General features: G+C 36.9%; 1 protein-coding gene across 1 annotated transcript in view; it reads right to left on the reverse strand.

The window, feature by feature from the left end:
* Positions 1–17,462, reverse strand: part of Dhc36C (Dynein heavy chain at 36C) — a 369,284-nt gene that overhangs the window by 41,917 nt on the left and 309,905 nt on the right. Inside the window, exon 52 of the mRNA XM_083142304.1 lies at positions 4,348–4,531. Coding sequence (XP_082998430.1) covers positions 4,348–4,531 — 184 coding nt within the window. The remainder of the gene's footprint in view (positions 1–4,347; positions 4,532–17,462) is intronic.

Below are 17,462 nucleotides of genomic sequence, written 5' to 3' on the forward strand. Positions count from 1 at the left end.
CAAAAGAACCACAGGAGACAGAAGTTGTTCGAATACAGAAAGGAGTTCCTTGAGAATCGCTCCTCCCTTGTGATATATATACACAACACATGGATATTGGCTGTGGTAGATGGACTTGTACGGTGACAGCTTGGAGGGGGTGGTGAGAAAGATCGGCGTCGAGTGGATGGAATCTCAAACACCTATTGCTACACCACCGTGCGCATGACAACCCTCGGGAAGCTTCTCTGTGCGGTACAGTGTATACCCATTTAGTATTGCTGGCTCGTTTGGGCAACAATGTGTCTCTTGGAGACACAGGACAGGGTCAAATTCAGAGATCAACATCTGAAGTTCCTCGAGATGCGTGCGAAAACTGTTAAGGTTCCATTGAAGACAACACGCCATAGCTGTAGGTATGATAGTTACCTTTTAAGGTGTACTCTATTTCTAATCCCTGTCACCTTGATGAATTCTTCGTCCGCGGCTTCGTCCTGTATCATGTCCTCGACTAAGGACACAGAGAGCGAAGGGGATGGGGAAGGGGGGGGGGTTGTGGCAGGTGCTTTCAGCGCCTGCCGGGCAGCTTTTAGCTGCGATTTAAGTCTGGAGAGCTAGTGGACTTCAAAAAATATTCTTTTGTATATGCCTGCTTAACTTCTTTTGTGTGGATCGAGTAGTGGTTGTAGGTTTCCTCGAAGTGGGGTGAAGCGTTGTTGTCTGAGTTGACATGTTGCTGGTTTGTACACCCACTATGCGACGGGCAAGAGCAGCAGTGAAAGGCACAGGTAATGTAGTGCATATGCTTTCACGGAGAGAACGTTTTGTGTCACCTGCAGAGATTTTTCAGTGAAAACCAACTCTCGGATCTTCTCTTCCTCTTGGAAAGTGGGGCAGTCACGATGCCAGACTGGGTGCTCGTCTTTACAGTTGAGGCATGAGGGACCAGATGAGCATGGCTCTGTCCCATGATCAGGTTCACTGCACTTGCCACATATGGCAGCAGTGGCCTTGCAGGAAGGCTGAGTGTGCCCAAAGTGCTGGCATTTGAAACACCGCATCGGGTTAGGGATGTACGGCAGGACTTTCAGTCTCAAATATCCAGCCTGTACCTTATCTGGGAGAGTGGTCATTTGAAAAGTGAGAACAATTGAAGGAGTTGGTACAAGTTCTCCGGGATTTTCGCTTCTTCATTCGCTGCACTGCAGTGACACGTTGATCTGATAGCTCCTCAAGGATTTCCTCCTCTGTGGCATTCAACAGATCCCAGTGGCGAATGACACCTTTACAACTGTTCAGTTGACGGTGAGGTTCAACCTGAACAGGAAAGTCGTCCAAGGTCTTAAGCTTAAGAAGGTTGCTAGTCTGGCGATCTGTACTTGTCTGGATGAGGAGGCTCCCGTTTCGCAGTTTTTTGATGTCAGGGACATCACCTCCAGTGGTATAGTCAACTTGCTTTTTTATAAGGAATGGTGACAGGTCCTTTAATGTTTTATCTTCATTTTTCTTTGTCTTAGTAGACTCATCGTTACTATCTGTCGATTCAACTATGCTTATTACAAGATAATGTGGCACTGTCGTGACATTACTCGTCTTTTCCAATAAATTAAGCAGGCTTGAAGGCCACACTCGTTTTGGGGGTTTTCCCCCATTTGAATTGTGTTTGAGAACCATAAATATGTTGATTTTATAAGGAGGGTCCATAAATTGTCAACTCGACATGCCCTCTATGCCGAGGAAGGCCTACCCCCAAAAATGAAGGCTACTCGAGGACCAAACCGAAATCCCCGAGGCCAAGTTCGCGACTGCAACTACCCCTGCAACCATCACTGTCCCATCAGCATGTGCAACTAACACCTTTGGATAGGTTTTTTTTATTGAGGTTGTCTCCTCTAGCAGGACCCTTAGTTATAGGGAGGTCAACAGGATTCACTTGAATGAGTGCATCACATTATTCATCCTGTGTTTGGCTATAGGAAACTGTGTGCATGATGGGTCCCTTGCATGGTGACTTCTGAAATGAAAGAGAACCGAAAGCAGGTTTCTCAGGAACTTCTCACTAGACATGCACAGAAAGGTGATGCCTTTCTCCGCCAGATTGTCACTGGTGACGAGTTCTGGGCACATCATTATGACCCAGAAAGCAAGAGGCAGTCAATGAAGTACAGACATAAGGACTCACTTCAGGGGACGCACCCCTTAATTTTCTTCTACACCCCTGTCAGCACCCCCTACGTTCACCTGAAAACACTAACCCTTACAATGTCATATTATGTCATGTCATCATATTGAGCATATTGAGAATGTTAGGTGCTGAAGTAAGACCGTTATTATTGTATGCAACATGCAAGCATTGATACTACTCGGAAAGAGAAACCTATATACAAACTTTTCTACACTGGCCTCTATAAAGATCAGCGGCCTTTTTTTTCTTCTTTCGTCAGCATTATTGTTATGAATTTTTTCTTCTCTTGTTTCTTCAAGTGGTCTGTTTGAGGTTTTCGATAATTGCCTCTAGCTTAATATGAGTAATGTTTTTATTTTATTTTTCTTTCTTGCATTGTCGATAAACGGTTTATTTTCCATCTACTTGTTCTTTCTCGCACTGGAGCAAAAATTTCAGTTGCTTTCAAGGTAACACCAAGTCGTGCTCGGGAAATTATTAAATGCAAGTTGTAACATGAAGGGTAGATTTCTTGTTACATTCTATGTATTTGTTCCACGTAACATGTCTAGTAAATGTACCATTTCAGGCTTTTCAAACTGTTAGGAAGATGCCCAATGTTCACGAAGAAATTTTACAGTTCGTTATTGGTAATAGTGTGCAGAAGGGATTTTAACGAAGACGAAGTTGCTGTGCAATTCGAGTTTTGTCCTGAAGTGGCAGACGGAAAATTACAATGTACTATGTATTTTGTACCCCCATTGGTTACATTGAAAAGGTTCAAAAATTGTGTTTTGAAGGCAAGGATAATTTCATTTTGTATTTCACTACATAGTTCAATAAGACTGCAATGTGTATCTGAATGTTTACCTGTATGACCACTTTCTTGGAGTACAAGACTTAATAAATATCATCATGGACGTCCAGGGGGAGGGCAAGGGGGGGCACAGCCTTTTTGGAAAATGAATGCTAATCTAAAGTTATATATTTTACACATACAATTTAATTTCAGTCAGTAATTTATGTGAATCAGTTTCGGTGATTAGGGGTACAGGTGTCCCCCGAATTTTGCTATTATTGCATCCGCACTATGCTAAACCTTATCTACCAAGGGAAAGTAAACTGCCCTTGCCTCCCCCCCCCCCATCGCACCCTCTAAATTTATTTCCGTGTCCCCTCAGCACTCCTAGATGAATAATCCTGGTGTCGCCACTGACTCACCTCCTCCCAAAAAATTCAAAGTGTTCATTTCGGCAGGGAAGGTGTTGATGATCATCTTTTGGGACTGCGATGGCATAGTCCACACAGAATTTTTGGAGCACAGAACCACTGTAAACTCTGATCAGTACGTGAAGACTTTGGAGAAACTCCATGCATGATTACTGCAAGTTAAGCCTGGCAAGGATGCAATTCTTCAACATGACAAAGCTGTCCCACACACAAGTCGCCAAACACACGACACATTGCAGCATCTCAAATTCCACGAGATTTTATCCCACCCACCGTACAGCCCAGATCTTGCACCTTTTGACTTTTTCCTTTTCCTAGGCTGAAAGAGCACCTGAAGGCACACAGTTACAAAAGTGATGTGAAGGTGCAAGCAGATGGGCGTCGCTTGTGCCAGGAGAAGATGCCTGATTTCTTCGCCGAAGGGATGCAACAACTTGTCCAACGTTAGCATTTGTGTGTGGAAAATGATGGTGACTACGTGGAAAGTAGTGACACCCTGGTAGAGAACATTACAAGCTTTAAGAAGACATATAGTTCATGTAAGTATCTTGCATATTATTGACGTTATTGCATAGGAGGCAAAACTTTTCAAAATGGCCTCATACATTAGTTAAAGCACTCACATCTCCCAACATGAATGATAAATAGCTGGGAAGGTTAAAACTTTGTCTGAAGAAATTAAAATCCGCACATTCAAGAAAGATGTGCCGAACATTTAAAACAACATTATATGGCACAGCAGAGGGTCCAGCCATTGCAGCAAATTATGATGTGTGAGATGGGTGTGTCCAATTTGAAGCTGAGTTAGAATGACTTCATGACTCAATGAGGCCTACCCTGAAAGACTGAACGTGTTTCTTGTGAGGTTAAGTAAACTCACTCCCATTAAGTCTCCAGGGAACCACTCTGGTAGAAAAAAACATAGTATGTAACAATAAAGTAATCAAGAATTTAGCAAAATCCTAAAATATTACCTTTCACCAAGTCCTGAATAGCCACCACCACTTTATCCGGTCTTAAGCATCTTAACGGAAGCAGTTTTTGAAACATAGTCAGTGCTCCATTCCATTTTCCAGGCAATGGTAGTCTGTTGGGTTCTAAGTTATCAAAGTAGGTCTTCCACATGCTAGCAGTGTTACTGAAGTCCTCTCGGATCCCCTTGAAAATAGAACACACAATAAACTTAACAAATCGATTTACTAGAAGTTGCAATAAATATTGTTAATACAGAAAGATAAAGTCTCTTCATGTGAGTAAGACTCAATTTATAAATACAAGGCACGTCAAGGAACTAGTACCCATTTGGTAATGAAAAAACAACAAAAGAAATTACTTTTTCCTGAAGACTTAGTTTTAAAGGTTCTATTAATTTCGGTAGCCCATGCCACGATCCACTTGGGAACTTGTTGCTTCACTGCTGGGCTGGCATTTGGTTCCTGTCGTTTCCCTGCATGCAGCTAGGAGTGTTAATGTATTCAGTTCGTCTGCTGTGCATGCTTTGCACGCAAATCACATTTGGCTCCCGCTACTGCAGCAACTGAAACCAAGTATGTGTAAGTCTCTCGGAAAAAGTTAGTAACTTGTATAGTTGTATATAAGGAGGAGTTAGTTGAACAAAACGTTTTTAATCTGATCTATTTTCTACAAAGGGACCCATGGCACTGAGACATTTATCAAACCGGAAGACAAGTTTTTTATACCCTCGTCATATACTTCTGCTGCCAGTCCGTTGGCAAGGCAGTTACCATTTGCTTGAGCACTGTTATCAAAGAGTTTTCCTCCAAAAAGCACCTTTAATTTTGTAAAAAGACGATAAGCTCTAGTGGTGAGACCGAATTCAATCAATCTTGGCAGGATTCTTGATTTTCTGGTTGATTTTGACTGCCCACAGAAATATGTATGCAATAACTACTGTGATGTAACTTGGATGAATTCTCACGTGCAGCTGACTCATACTGAGCGACCTTGGATGCCACCTGCATATCCTTCTGCTGACACAGTATCCTTCCACCAATGGACTGGCGGTAGAAAGGTATGATGATGGAATATAAAAACGTGTCTCCTGGTATTTATTTATTTATTTATTTGCCTTCTACAGAGAAACGATATCTCCAATTACAGAGGCATTAATATAACATAAATAATGTGAATATGAATATAAATGGGATTAAATAACATGCTTACATATTACATAGTTATTAACTATAACATAAGTACACTTATATAACGTAGAGTAATGACGTGGTCGCACACACACACACACACACACACACACACACACATATATATATATATATATATATATATATATATATACACACATATACATACACACATACAAACATATACACAACACACACAAATTATTCATATATCCTCAACCAATATTATCACCTTTCACATGAGGTGTACAGAATAAATATGATCATAATAAGATAGAAACAACAATGAAATAAACACATACACATATTAATGGGCACATATCCTTAAGCTTATCTACATATATATATTTACATTATATATACACACACACATTTATGTGGATATAGGGATACATATAGAACATATTCTGCAATAATTAATAAATACAATAAATAATCAACCATTTGTGAAAGTATCTCTGTTAAGTGTGGCTTTTATAGCATTTTTATATTCCAAAATGTTAAGATTAAAGTCAATATTTGGATTTGTGGATGTTATTCTATTATACATACTACTCATTCTAATTAATGGTGATTGTTTGTACTTTTCAGTTTTAGGGATATTATATAGCAATAAATTTCTTTTTCTTAAATTACATGTGCTAGTATTGAAACATATTTGGTGAAGAAACTCTCTATTATCCAACAATCCAGTTATAATTTTATAAAGAAATATCTGTTGTCCTAATTCTCTTCTACTGCTGAGTGTCATAAATGAGAATTCCTTCAGTAAAAGGACATATGAAACTCTGTTTGCGTATGCAGACATGTTGTACCTCTTGTAATATAGGTATCTCAAAAACATTTTTTGCACTTGTTCTATTTGTTTTATGTGGGTTTTGTAAAGTGGCGACCAAACAATAGATGTATATTCTAGTTTGCTTCTAACTAAGGCACTATACAGAAGCTTAATAGAAGTAGTACTGCTAAAATTGAGACAATTTCTTATTAGTAAACCCAAAGATCTATACGCATTATTTATTATATGAGATATATGTTCATGAAACTCTAGTTTACAATCAATTATTACTCCCAGATCTTTAATACTTTTCACTTGTTTCAGTTTTTCCTGATTAATGAAGTACTCATAATGTGTGGTATGTTCTATATTTGATATTATCATAAAACAGCATTTCTTGATATTGAGTCCAAGATTACTTTTAACACTCCACTCAAATAAGCTGTTTAAATCTGTTTGTAGTTTCATAACATCCTGGGGCCCATTAATTTGTTTATATAACTTTACATCATCAGCATACATTAAACAATATGAATGTTTAACATGTAATGGTAAATCATTTATGAAGAGAATGAAAAACAATGGTCCTAAGTTGGATCCTTGAGCAGGGTAGCTACGATTTTTTGATTATGAAATTCCCTGACTTTTCCAGGTTTTCCAGACCAGAAATGAAATTTTTCCAGACATGTTTGTTATGATTTTTGCTTTTGAACGTCATGTTTTTCAATAAAATATGCAGGCACGTTAATTATTATGAATATGAATATACACAGTTATTAGTTGAAAAGTTATTAGCGTCTGACTACCATGCTAAAGGTCCCAGGTTCGATCCCCGGCCGGTTCAAATCCGGGAACTTTTCTAACGTTGGAAGCATCCCCGGCACCTACCCAGTGTCGAATGACATGGGTACCTGGGGGAAACCCTGGGGGGTAAAGGTGGTCAGGGGCATGATGCTGATCACATCACCCCTACTCACGACAGGATCAAAAAGTATGGGGCGTTACCCCCACACCCCCTATACGCCTTCATGGCATGGTGCTAAGCACAGGGGAGCACTTTACCTTCTTTTTTACCTTTTTTTATTAGCTGAAAATTTACCAAGTGATTAATACGATGCTATTCAATGAAAAAATAAAAACTATTGTACTTCCGCATTTTCACTAAGTCATTATAATTAAAGTGGTGTAAAAAAATTAATAAAAAAATGTGTCATATATCAAAGCTGTACAATGTAACCTGCATACAACATAACCTCAATTATATCAATACAAATGAGAAACAACAGAAAATTAGGTCATGTACCTTTAGAAAATATGCAATAAGTTTAATGATTATATTTTTTAATTCATTGAAAATAGTACATATTTCGGAAATTCAGAACGTGAATGGAGCTGGTGAACCACCATACACCTAAAAAAAATATATAGGCGGGCCATACTTCGGAATCAAATATCTCCATTATTTGAGTTTTCCACATGCTGGAATCAATTTTATATTACGGAAAACATCGAAATCTGTCTATTAAAAGGTAACAGTTCCGAATGTCTTATAATTTTTCAAATTTTCCTAGCAGGAAGACTAATTATCATACCATTGTGACACAAAATTTGAACCTTCCTTAAAATAATGAGCACTGTTTGGATTCGAAGAAAGTTATTTATGTTGAAAAGAAAACTTCAAAATGACCTTACACACTTCCCACGGACAAGGTATTCTCCGGTTGACAAGCGACAGTAAGTATCGTAAACTACTGGGAATGAATGTAGAAATAAATCGGAACCTTAGTAGAGTGCATTCAGGGTCTTTATTTTAATTCTAAGACAACCAAACCTGACCTTCCTAACCTAACCACAAAAGCATATATTGACAAAATCTTAAGTAATCGCTAAAACTCTGCAGTATGCGTTAATAGACATACTAAATCGAAATCGAACCATGTAAAAGTTGCATTTGTAGTATGATGAAATCTTAATAAAACAAAAGGAACTTGGGCCCATTTTCACCACTTTTCAGCATAATTTCATTCTACACGCAAAAAATATGTAAAATTACTATCGGCATCAAACCAACATTTCTAATCTAACAACGATGTGTGACCAGCATACGTTTAATTCCTCTATTTCGCACCAGTTTTTAAAAAATAAATTCGTTCTACATGCACAAAACACGTGCATTCTTCTTCTTCTTCTTCTTTTTTGTCCCTGTCAACATTATCTTGTCGACTTTGGACATCGTTATTGTTTTGTATTTGTTTTAATGTTTTCTTCTCAAGTTTATAGTTAGTTTCATAAATTAATCATAATCACAAATATAAAACAATTATAAATAATTCACTTTGTTGTCCTTTTGCTGTTTCTTCTTCTTATTTTTTTAAAATATATATATGTATATATAAAAATCACTTTATATTTCGAGTTTACATTTCCGAGAATATGCTTATAGCAACCATATTAATGAAGGGGATAAATCTGTTAAAATGGATGAGAGTGATATTGGAAATGGAATTTTTAATCGTTGTAAACCTTTGTAGAGTATGATTTGTTGATCTGAAAAAATTGGACATTCTAGAATTAAATGTTGAGCATCGGGATTATTATTGCCACATTTACAATTTCCTTGAGTTTTAATTTTTATTTTTGCTAAATGTGCTGGTGAACGTACATGTCCTGTTCTTAATCTATTAATAAAAACTATGACTTGCCGTGGGAGTGTGTATGAATTGAACCAAGGGACCTTAGATTTAAATTCTGCAATCCATCTATATGTGTTGCCCACAACCTTAAATTGATCTTTGCACCATTCGTTCCATTGTTCCATAATTTTTATTTTCACTCGTGGTAATAAATCAGTATACATTAACCTATTGAAACTTATGAGTTGTACAAGGGTCGTTCAAGGTTGACCAGGACTTTCGTGCGTAAAATATTAATGAATCAATGTAGCGCTGCATTACTAGGGCAGGACAGACAATGATTCCTTGCGAGTAACCATGATCCTTTGCGACACATTTGGCGCATGCGCAGTAGTGTAAACAAAGATGGCGGCAAGTGGTGTATCTGTTGCTGTGGAACAGCGGTGTATAATGATATTTCTCGTGAAGGAGAAGGTGAAACCTGCTCAAATTTGGCGTAGACTGCAAGCACAGTATGGTGAACAAACACTGTCACGGGCAAGAGTGTACGAATGGTGTCATAAAAGTTCCCCTCCACCCAAGAAAAGCAAAGCGCTACCGTCTGCCGGTAAGATTTTGGGAACAGTCTTCTGGAACATGAAAGGTGTTATCCATGTGGATTTTGTGGAGAAGGGTGCCACAATTAATGCCAAGTATTACTCAACACTGCTTCACGGTGCTGTACGTGGGTCTGTTCGGAAGAAAAGACCTGGAATGTTGTCGAAACACGTCATTCTTCTCCATGACAATGCCAGGCCCCACACGGTCCATTTGACTCAAACAACACTGGGCAGCGTGCACTGGGAGGTTTTACCACACCGTCCTTACAGTCCAGATTTATGCCTCAGTGGTTTCCACTTGTTTGGGGCACTTAAAGAGCATTTGGGCGAGACGCACTTCCAGACAGATGAGGAACTCAAGAACTCTGTCCTGCAGTGGTTACGACACCAACCTACTTTTTTCTACGCCAAAGGCATCAAGGAACTTCCACAACGACGGCAACGGTGTCTGGATGTTCAGGGGGAATACTTTGAAAAACTGACATAGTTTGGTGTTTCTATGTATGTATATTTCCTGTCTAGAAATAAAAGTCCCGGTCAACCTTGAACGACCCTTGTAAATATCTGGCCTGTTTAGCATATCTGTCTACTCGATCATTTCCTACGTTAATATTAGGTGCTTTAACATAACTGAATTGTATGTCAATGTTTCTTTTGCAAGCAAATTGAATTTGTTGAATAATTAAAATAATAAAATATGATTGATGACATAATTTGGGATAGGATGTAGATAATGCTTGAAGAACACTCAGAGAATCTGTAAGGAGAAGATTTTTTTTTTAATCTTCCGCTATTCCACATTGTAAGGCTTTGTATAGGGCGTAACTTTCTGCAGTAAATATAGATGAATCTATAGGTAATCTAAATTGTTGATAAATGTTTTTCTCTGGGATGTAATAGGCACATCCTACACCATTGTTATTCTTAGAACCATCGGTGTAAATCATTACGTGCATTGGCCATTTTTCTCTGTACATTGTATGTAAACCTAGATCTCTGAAGTGGATTGAACATTGAGTATATAATGGAATATCGAGTTGATAAATCAAAGGGTGTAAGAGAGTGAAAGTATTAGCACCTGTGACTCAAAGAAGTTTCTTTACTCTCCATATAAACAATTACATTGGGGCTTGATTGCGTAAGACCTAGACAAAATCTCAATGCTTTTCTTTGTAATATATCTATTTGTTGAGTAGACTGGATTTTGCTCCCCCGTAGCTGAAAGCTGCATAGTCGAAAAATAAGCGAAAGCAATTTTTATAAAAGAGAAGTAAAATTTTTGGGTGGCCTCCCCATTTTGTTGTTGTCATGCTACGAATTATGTGAAAAACTTTTGACCTTTGTTTAATAAATATAAAATGTGTGTATTCCATGTAGAACATCTATCAAAATGTACACCTAAATATTTGTGAGAATCTCTCACTGGGATGTCAGAAATTTGTAAAATATTATTGGGATAACTGTCTGTGCATTTGTTATTAAAACAAATGATTTTGGATTTATTTTCACTAAGGGTTAATCCTGCATTATGAAACCATTCTCTAATGGTGCTAATTAATCTCTGCATTTTGATTACGCCTTGGGTTGCATCATCTGTAGTACAGTAAAACCAGAAATCATCTGCGTATTGTACTATCTGGAACGGATAAAGAGGTATAAACACATGCATATTCGAATAATGACGTCACTGATACTGCATAAAATCACTAATTTCTCAGGTGTAACACATCTCTGCAATGTAAAAACTACGACAACGAGCAAATGAACTAGTTGATCAAGTTGCTTCTGAACGGGTCGCAAACAAAGGACTCAAATTCACAGGGGGGACGAAGTAGTGAGTCCCTTTGTTTTTACTAGGCATCCGCACCCGTCCAGTGTGACGTCAACCACAGCCAGTTTACGTGAAATTCTGCTCTTCAAGGCAGAAAGTATTACACTGTCTTTTGTTCAAGGAGTATACAGTTATTGCAGATCCAAAAACAATGAACTGTCCGAACACCAACCTGCTCCGCTTCACGTATCAAAAGAGAACGGGTTCCGAACGGGTGTATTCTTGCAGAAAGGAAATTTAATCACCACACACAAAGCTAAAGCAACATTTTCTCCGCAAGAAATTCTGAGGATGGCTGGTGCGTAGGTTTCGTCTTGAGTAGCTTGTTCTCTAAGGAAAAGTCTCAGGCCTCTCCAAATTCCGGTCTTGAACAGGTTCACAAGAACGAGTCGCAAAATGAACGGATCCAAGAACCTAGATCCGAGAGTGAATAAATATAGAATCGAAATGTAAAGGAACCATAATTTTGTATGTAACAGACTAGAAGTCAAATGATGAGAGGAACAAGTTTCTGAACTGAATCTTTTGGGGAAACTGGAATCGCAAGAACCGAATTCGGAAGTGGAAGTTCATTCATTTTGTAACTGGTTCTCCTGCAACTCCAAAATGCACGTAAATTCCAGAAAATATGCAAAATTCCCTGACTATTCCCTGACTTTTCCCTGACCAACAAAATTCCCTGACTTTTCCCTGTTTTCCAGGTTTTCCAGTCGCGTAGCAACCCTGTTGAGGTACCCCTGACTGTGCAGTATACATATATGACTTAGCATTTTTATATGTTCCATACTGTTTCCTATGATTCAAATACGACCCAATAAGAGATAAAAAATTATGTGTCAACCCAAAGCTTGAAAGTTTGTTTAACAAGACATCATGATTAATTTTATCAAATGCTTTGGAGAAATCAGTATAAATTACATGCATACTTGAACGATCATGCAGTATGTTGTGTGCATATTGGACAAAATTAATTAGATTCGTTGTTGTCGATCTACCAGTAAAAAATCCATGTTGACTTTCACTTATAAAACTCTTTACATGATTAAATATTCGCATATATATAATATGTTCAAATACTTTTGCTGGTGCACATAAAATTGCAATGGGTCTATATTTCTAGAATCTCCTGATTTTAAAATGGGGCAGACTTGCGTTAATTTCCATAGATTAGGGAAGTATTGATTTTTTATTATTAAATTGAATATTGAACACAAAGGTTTTTCTAATATTTCTGAACATGCTTTTAATACGTAAGGAGGGATTCCATCCGGCCCAGTTGATTTTTTTGGTTTCAATTTTTTTTATGGCTTCAAAATATTCTTTAGATGTTATTGTCCTAATTGATAGTTCATAAGGGACTTCCGTTTTAGAATATTCTGATGGATTATAAACACCAGTACTATCTACATACACTGATTTAAAATAGGATGCAAAGCCATTAACAATATGTTGACTCGTTTCAAGTAATTTATTTCCAAAGACCATTGTAGGATTATAATTGGTTCTCTTGCCCCTTTTACTTTGCAGAAATTCCCAGAATCCTTTGGTATCTTTTTGTATATTTTGTTCTATTTCTTTGATGTAGATTTTGTATGCTTTATCTATCAATATTTTAGTTATTTTTCTAAGCTTTTTATATTCTACCTCGCTATTTACACTATCTTTCTTTCGCTTTCTATGATATTATTTTAGTTTTAATTTATTAATAATTTCTACAGTAAACCATCGTGGATATTTGCTGTGCATATTAGTTTTCTTATATGGAACAGTTTCATCAAATACCTTATTAATTACATTATAAAAATAAGTTATGGCCTCTTCTACATTATCCATTTTGTATAAATATGCCCAGTCTATACCTCGTAATAATTCGTACAAGCGCATAAAGTTTGCTTTACAAAAGTTCCTTTTGAGAGTGATATTATTTTTAATACTCTTGAATTTTATTTCCATAGACACATTTATAATTAATGCAGGATGATGTATATCCTCCTTAACAACAGGATATTCATCTCTAGATACTGTAATGTTACTATACACATTAGTAAGTATAAGATCTAAGGTTCTGTTATTGCCATTCTTAACATTGTTTATTGAATGTAAATCATAAAAACTTAAAAAGTTTTGCAACAATTTATAACAGGGCCCACCTTCTTGTAGATTGTATGAAGAGTCAGATATCAACGGTAAATTAAAGTCTCCAATTATAAACAGATTATTTTGTAACTCTTCTTTGCATTCAAACAAATTGTAAAATTATTTATAGATATCAATTTTGGAAGCAGGAGAGATATAGATCCCGATTATATAATACAATTTGTTACATATAGAGACTTTAATACATAACATATCAAGATTACTTTTCAACAACATCTGAAGGTATTTTATTTTTAACTGCAATAAGAACACCACCTCCTTTATGATTACCAGTTTTATCATGACGAAAGACCCTATAATTATCATGAAATAATTCACTGCTTAGGACCCCATCATGTAACCATGTTTCTGTTAAGACAATAATATCATATCTACTTGCTATATTATTTACATAAAACTCATAAGTTTTTGTATTGAGACCCCTCACATTTTGATAGTAAACCATAATATCAGACGAAGCCATTTATTGCTTCAAGTTATCTATGACATCAGTTATTACATATACATCCTTTTGTGAAGCCATTTCAAATTATACTAACTTATCAACATCTTCAATTGTTTTCAGAACAAAAATATCTCTATCAACTTCTCTTTTTCTTAATTTTATAGACCCTGAACCATCAACCCATAAGTATGCGTAGTTTTTCTCTCTTTTAACTTTCCTGGCATAGCCATAAATTTTCTTCCTGAGGGGAGTGAGACTTTGATTAATATATACAACTTCGTTATTTGTGTAGCCCAGATGTGTACAATTTAGATTTCTCTTAACTTTACGTCTTTCAATTATCTTATCTCTAACTACATGTCTAACAAACTTAACAATAATGCCTGCCGATTTCTGTTGCGGAAGTTTTTTCATTCTGTGACATATGTCAATCATTTCATTTTATACCTTTACATCTAGTACTTGTCCTACTTTTTTTACAATTTCGTAGGGATCTTCATTCAAGTTTTCTGGTACACCATATATTTCAAGTGTATTTCTCCTACCATACTGTTCCAGATCGTCTACTTGAAGCTGTGTCTCCTTCAATTGCTTCTTTAATAACAGATTCTCACTTTCCAACACTTCTATCCGCCCTAAGCATGCACCTATACTCTCGGACTGTTTTTTTATTAGTTCAGCGTTTTCATCTAATTTCTCGTGAGCAAGGTTTAGTGATTTTCCTAGTTCACATTCCGTTTCTTCTTGCTGCTGCTTCAAGTTTTTAACTTCATTTGTAAGAGCTTGTAACAGTTCATATACGTCCGTTAGGGATGGATTCACTACCTTAGCTGGTTCCTCCGCACTTTCAAGAAGTAGACTACTGTGCCGTTCTTTCATGCATTTTGTACATCTCCATTCCCTGTTTTCAGATTTTAAATATTCCACATCACTTTCCTTTAACTGCACACATTTCATATGATACCAATTGCAGCAACCACTGCACTGTATTTTGGATGAGATATCCTGTCTTGATACAGGTTTAAAACATTCTGAGCAAGTACTCATATTTGGAGAAATCCGACACAAAGCTCCAACCGTGCTGTATAAAAAATAGGTGCACTAATCGACTTGTATGCTGTTTGTTTACATTTGCAAGGACCACAAATTAGTTAATAAAGTACATAAAGAACGTATTTCCTTCCCATATTTTTATCTAGTTACAAAGTTAAGTACTTACTGCATTGTTTCTCACTACTATTTCATTTCAATAACGTGCACACACTGTAATATTTCACTAAATTTACGGAGCGATAACAGCCGTGATCCTACTCCATTTCTTCTTCTTCTTACAATGTATGTTAAGTGCATCAATGCCGTGGGTGCCTACGTAGAAAGTTCAACTAACTTCTTTGATTCATTTCTTATTACCAAATGGGTGCTACTTTTGGGACATGCCTCATATTTACCTATCACATAATGTGATTGAACGTAAACAATATATATGGCGACTAGTAACCGATAGATCAGCACCAATATTTTGAAGTATAAGTTTGAATTTATTCACTTATGTCAGTCAATACTTTTCCCAGGTACAGTAAAACCTCATTAATCCGGACTAATGGGGGGGATAAGTTGACCGGTTGAACTGAAATAACCTAAAAGAACAGTAGAAAGTGCATTAGAACTCTGTTTATAGCAACAAAACACATTTATTATGGTGTATTTAAAGGCATAGGCCTAAGTACACTATACAATACAGTAAAATGTAAAGCAATACAATGCAAAATATTAAGCCTTGTTTCCATGATATGAAAATCTCAATATGCTTACCAAGGCAGTAATTTATTTTATTATAAAACATAAACTAAATATAACGTTTCAACCTTCTAGCAAGGTCTTCTTCAGACTCTGCACCAAGTACAAATGTAACAAGATACAAGAACAGGACTGTATATATACACAAACATTACTCCCCTCCAGACTATTAGAAAGTTGTTCTGGAACATTCTAGCAGATCGCTTTTCCTTCTCAACTGTACTTTCACCTAAAAGGCTAAAACATATTTACTTCCATCTAGAATGTAGTTGGACTCTTTATCTCACGCTCTTTTTCCTTCATTCTTCTTCCATCTTCTCTCCTCTTTCTCTCTTGTCCTTTCCACTCTTTCTAACACCTTCTTCCATTCTTTGTCAAGACAAGAAGTGATGTGGTGATAGAACAGGCAGATAAAGGAGGAGCAATTGTGGTGATGGAAAGAGAATGGTACGAGAGGAAGTATGAAGACCTAAAAGAGAACGGATATGAGGAGATTTGTGGAACAGAAGAAGAACAAACTATAAGAGAAAGGGTCATACAAGACTGTAAGAGGAGAGGATTCAAGAAGTGCATAAAGGAGACAGGAAGACTACTAAGTTTGAAAGGCTTTCCAAAGATACACAAAGAGGAGATAAAGTTGGGACCAGTAATGGACTGCAGAAACAATATTTTGGAACCCTTGGAAAATAAATTAAAGAAAGTTATTGAAGTGTTAGTAACACAGCAAGAAAGCAGAGCAGTTAAGAACAGTGAACAAGTAGTGGACCTCATAAAAGGACTTAAGTTAAATGAGATGAAGACGACAATGTTTAGCTTAGACGTGAAAAGTATGTTCCCGAGCATCAAGAGGGGACATGTTTTGGACATTGTTAAAAAGAGAATAGGACAAGAAATTATAGGAGAATGGGATAGTGAAAGGGTAGTGAAGATGCTGGAAACCATTTGGAATAATGGTTACAGTATAATGGGGGATAAAATAATGTTAATGAGTGAAGGTCTGAATATAGGTTCTAGCCTAAGCCCAGCATTGGCTGAATTGGTTATGAATGAATGGTAAAAGAAAGTGATAGAAAAAGGAGGTGACAAAATAATTCTGTTTTGCAGATATGTGGACGATTGTTTTGGCATATGGAAGGGAACGAAGAGGCAGCTCGACATTTTTTGCCAAAGAAATACAAGATGAAGAAAGAGGGATATTATTTGAACTCGAAATAGAAGAAGAAGACAAGTTAAGCTACCTAGATATATTGATGAAAAGGAAGAGAGGACACAAAATTGAAACTGCTTGGCATCAGAAGAAGTGTGCAGCAGAGGTATTCTGCCACAAAAGAAGTGATGTAAGTGAGGTGACAAAAATAAATTTTATAAAGAATATGGAGGACAGAATCAAGAAAATATGCACGAAAGAATGTGAAAAAGAAGGCAAAATAAATAGCCTATGGAAACAGCTGGAAAAGAATGGCTATGAGAAGGAGGGTAGACTGGACATAAACCGAAGAAGGAAGAAAAGTGGCAGGGGAGAATTGGAAGAGAAAGAAAAAGAGAGGAGGTTTGGAATAAGGAGTATGGGGAAGACCACAGAAAAGATATGCAAAGTGCTTAGGAAAGCGGGTATTAAAACTTACAGGAAGGGAGGGAGAAGCATCCTAAGAATAGCGAACAACGCAAACAAGAAAAAGGAAAAGAG

This window comes from Lepisma saccharinum, chromosome 20, assembly GCF_977018435.1.
Source record: "Lepisma saccharinum chromosome 20, izLepSacc3.1, whole genome shotgun sequence".
In the NCBI taxonomy this organism is placed as follows: Eukaryota; Metazoa; Arthropoda; class Insecta; order Zygentoma; family Lepismatidae; genus Lepisma; species Lepisma saccharinum.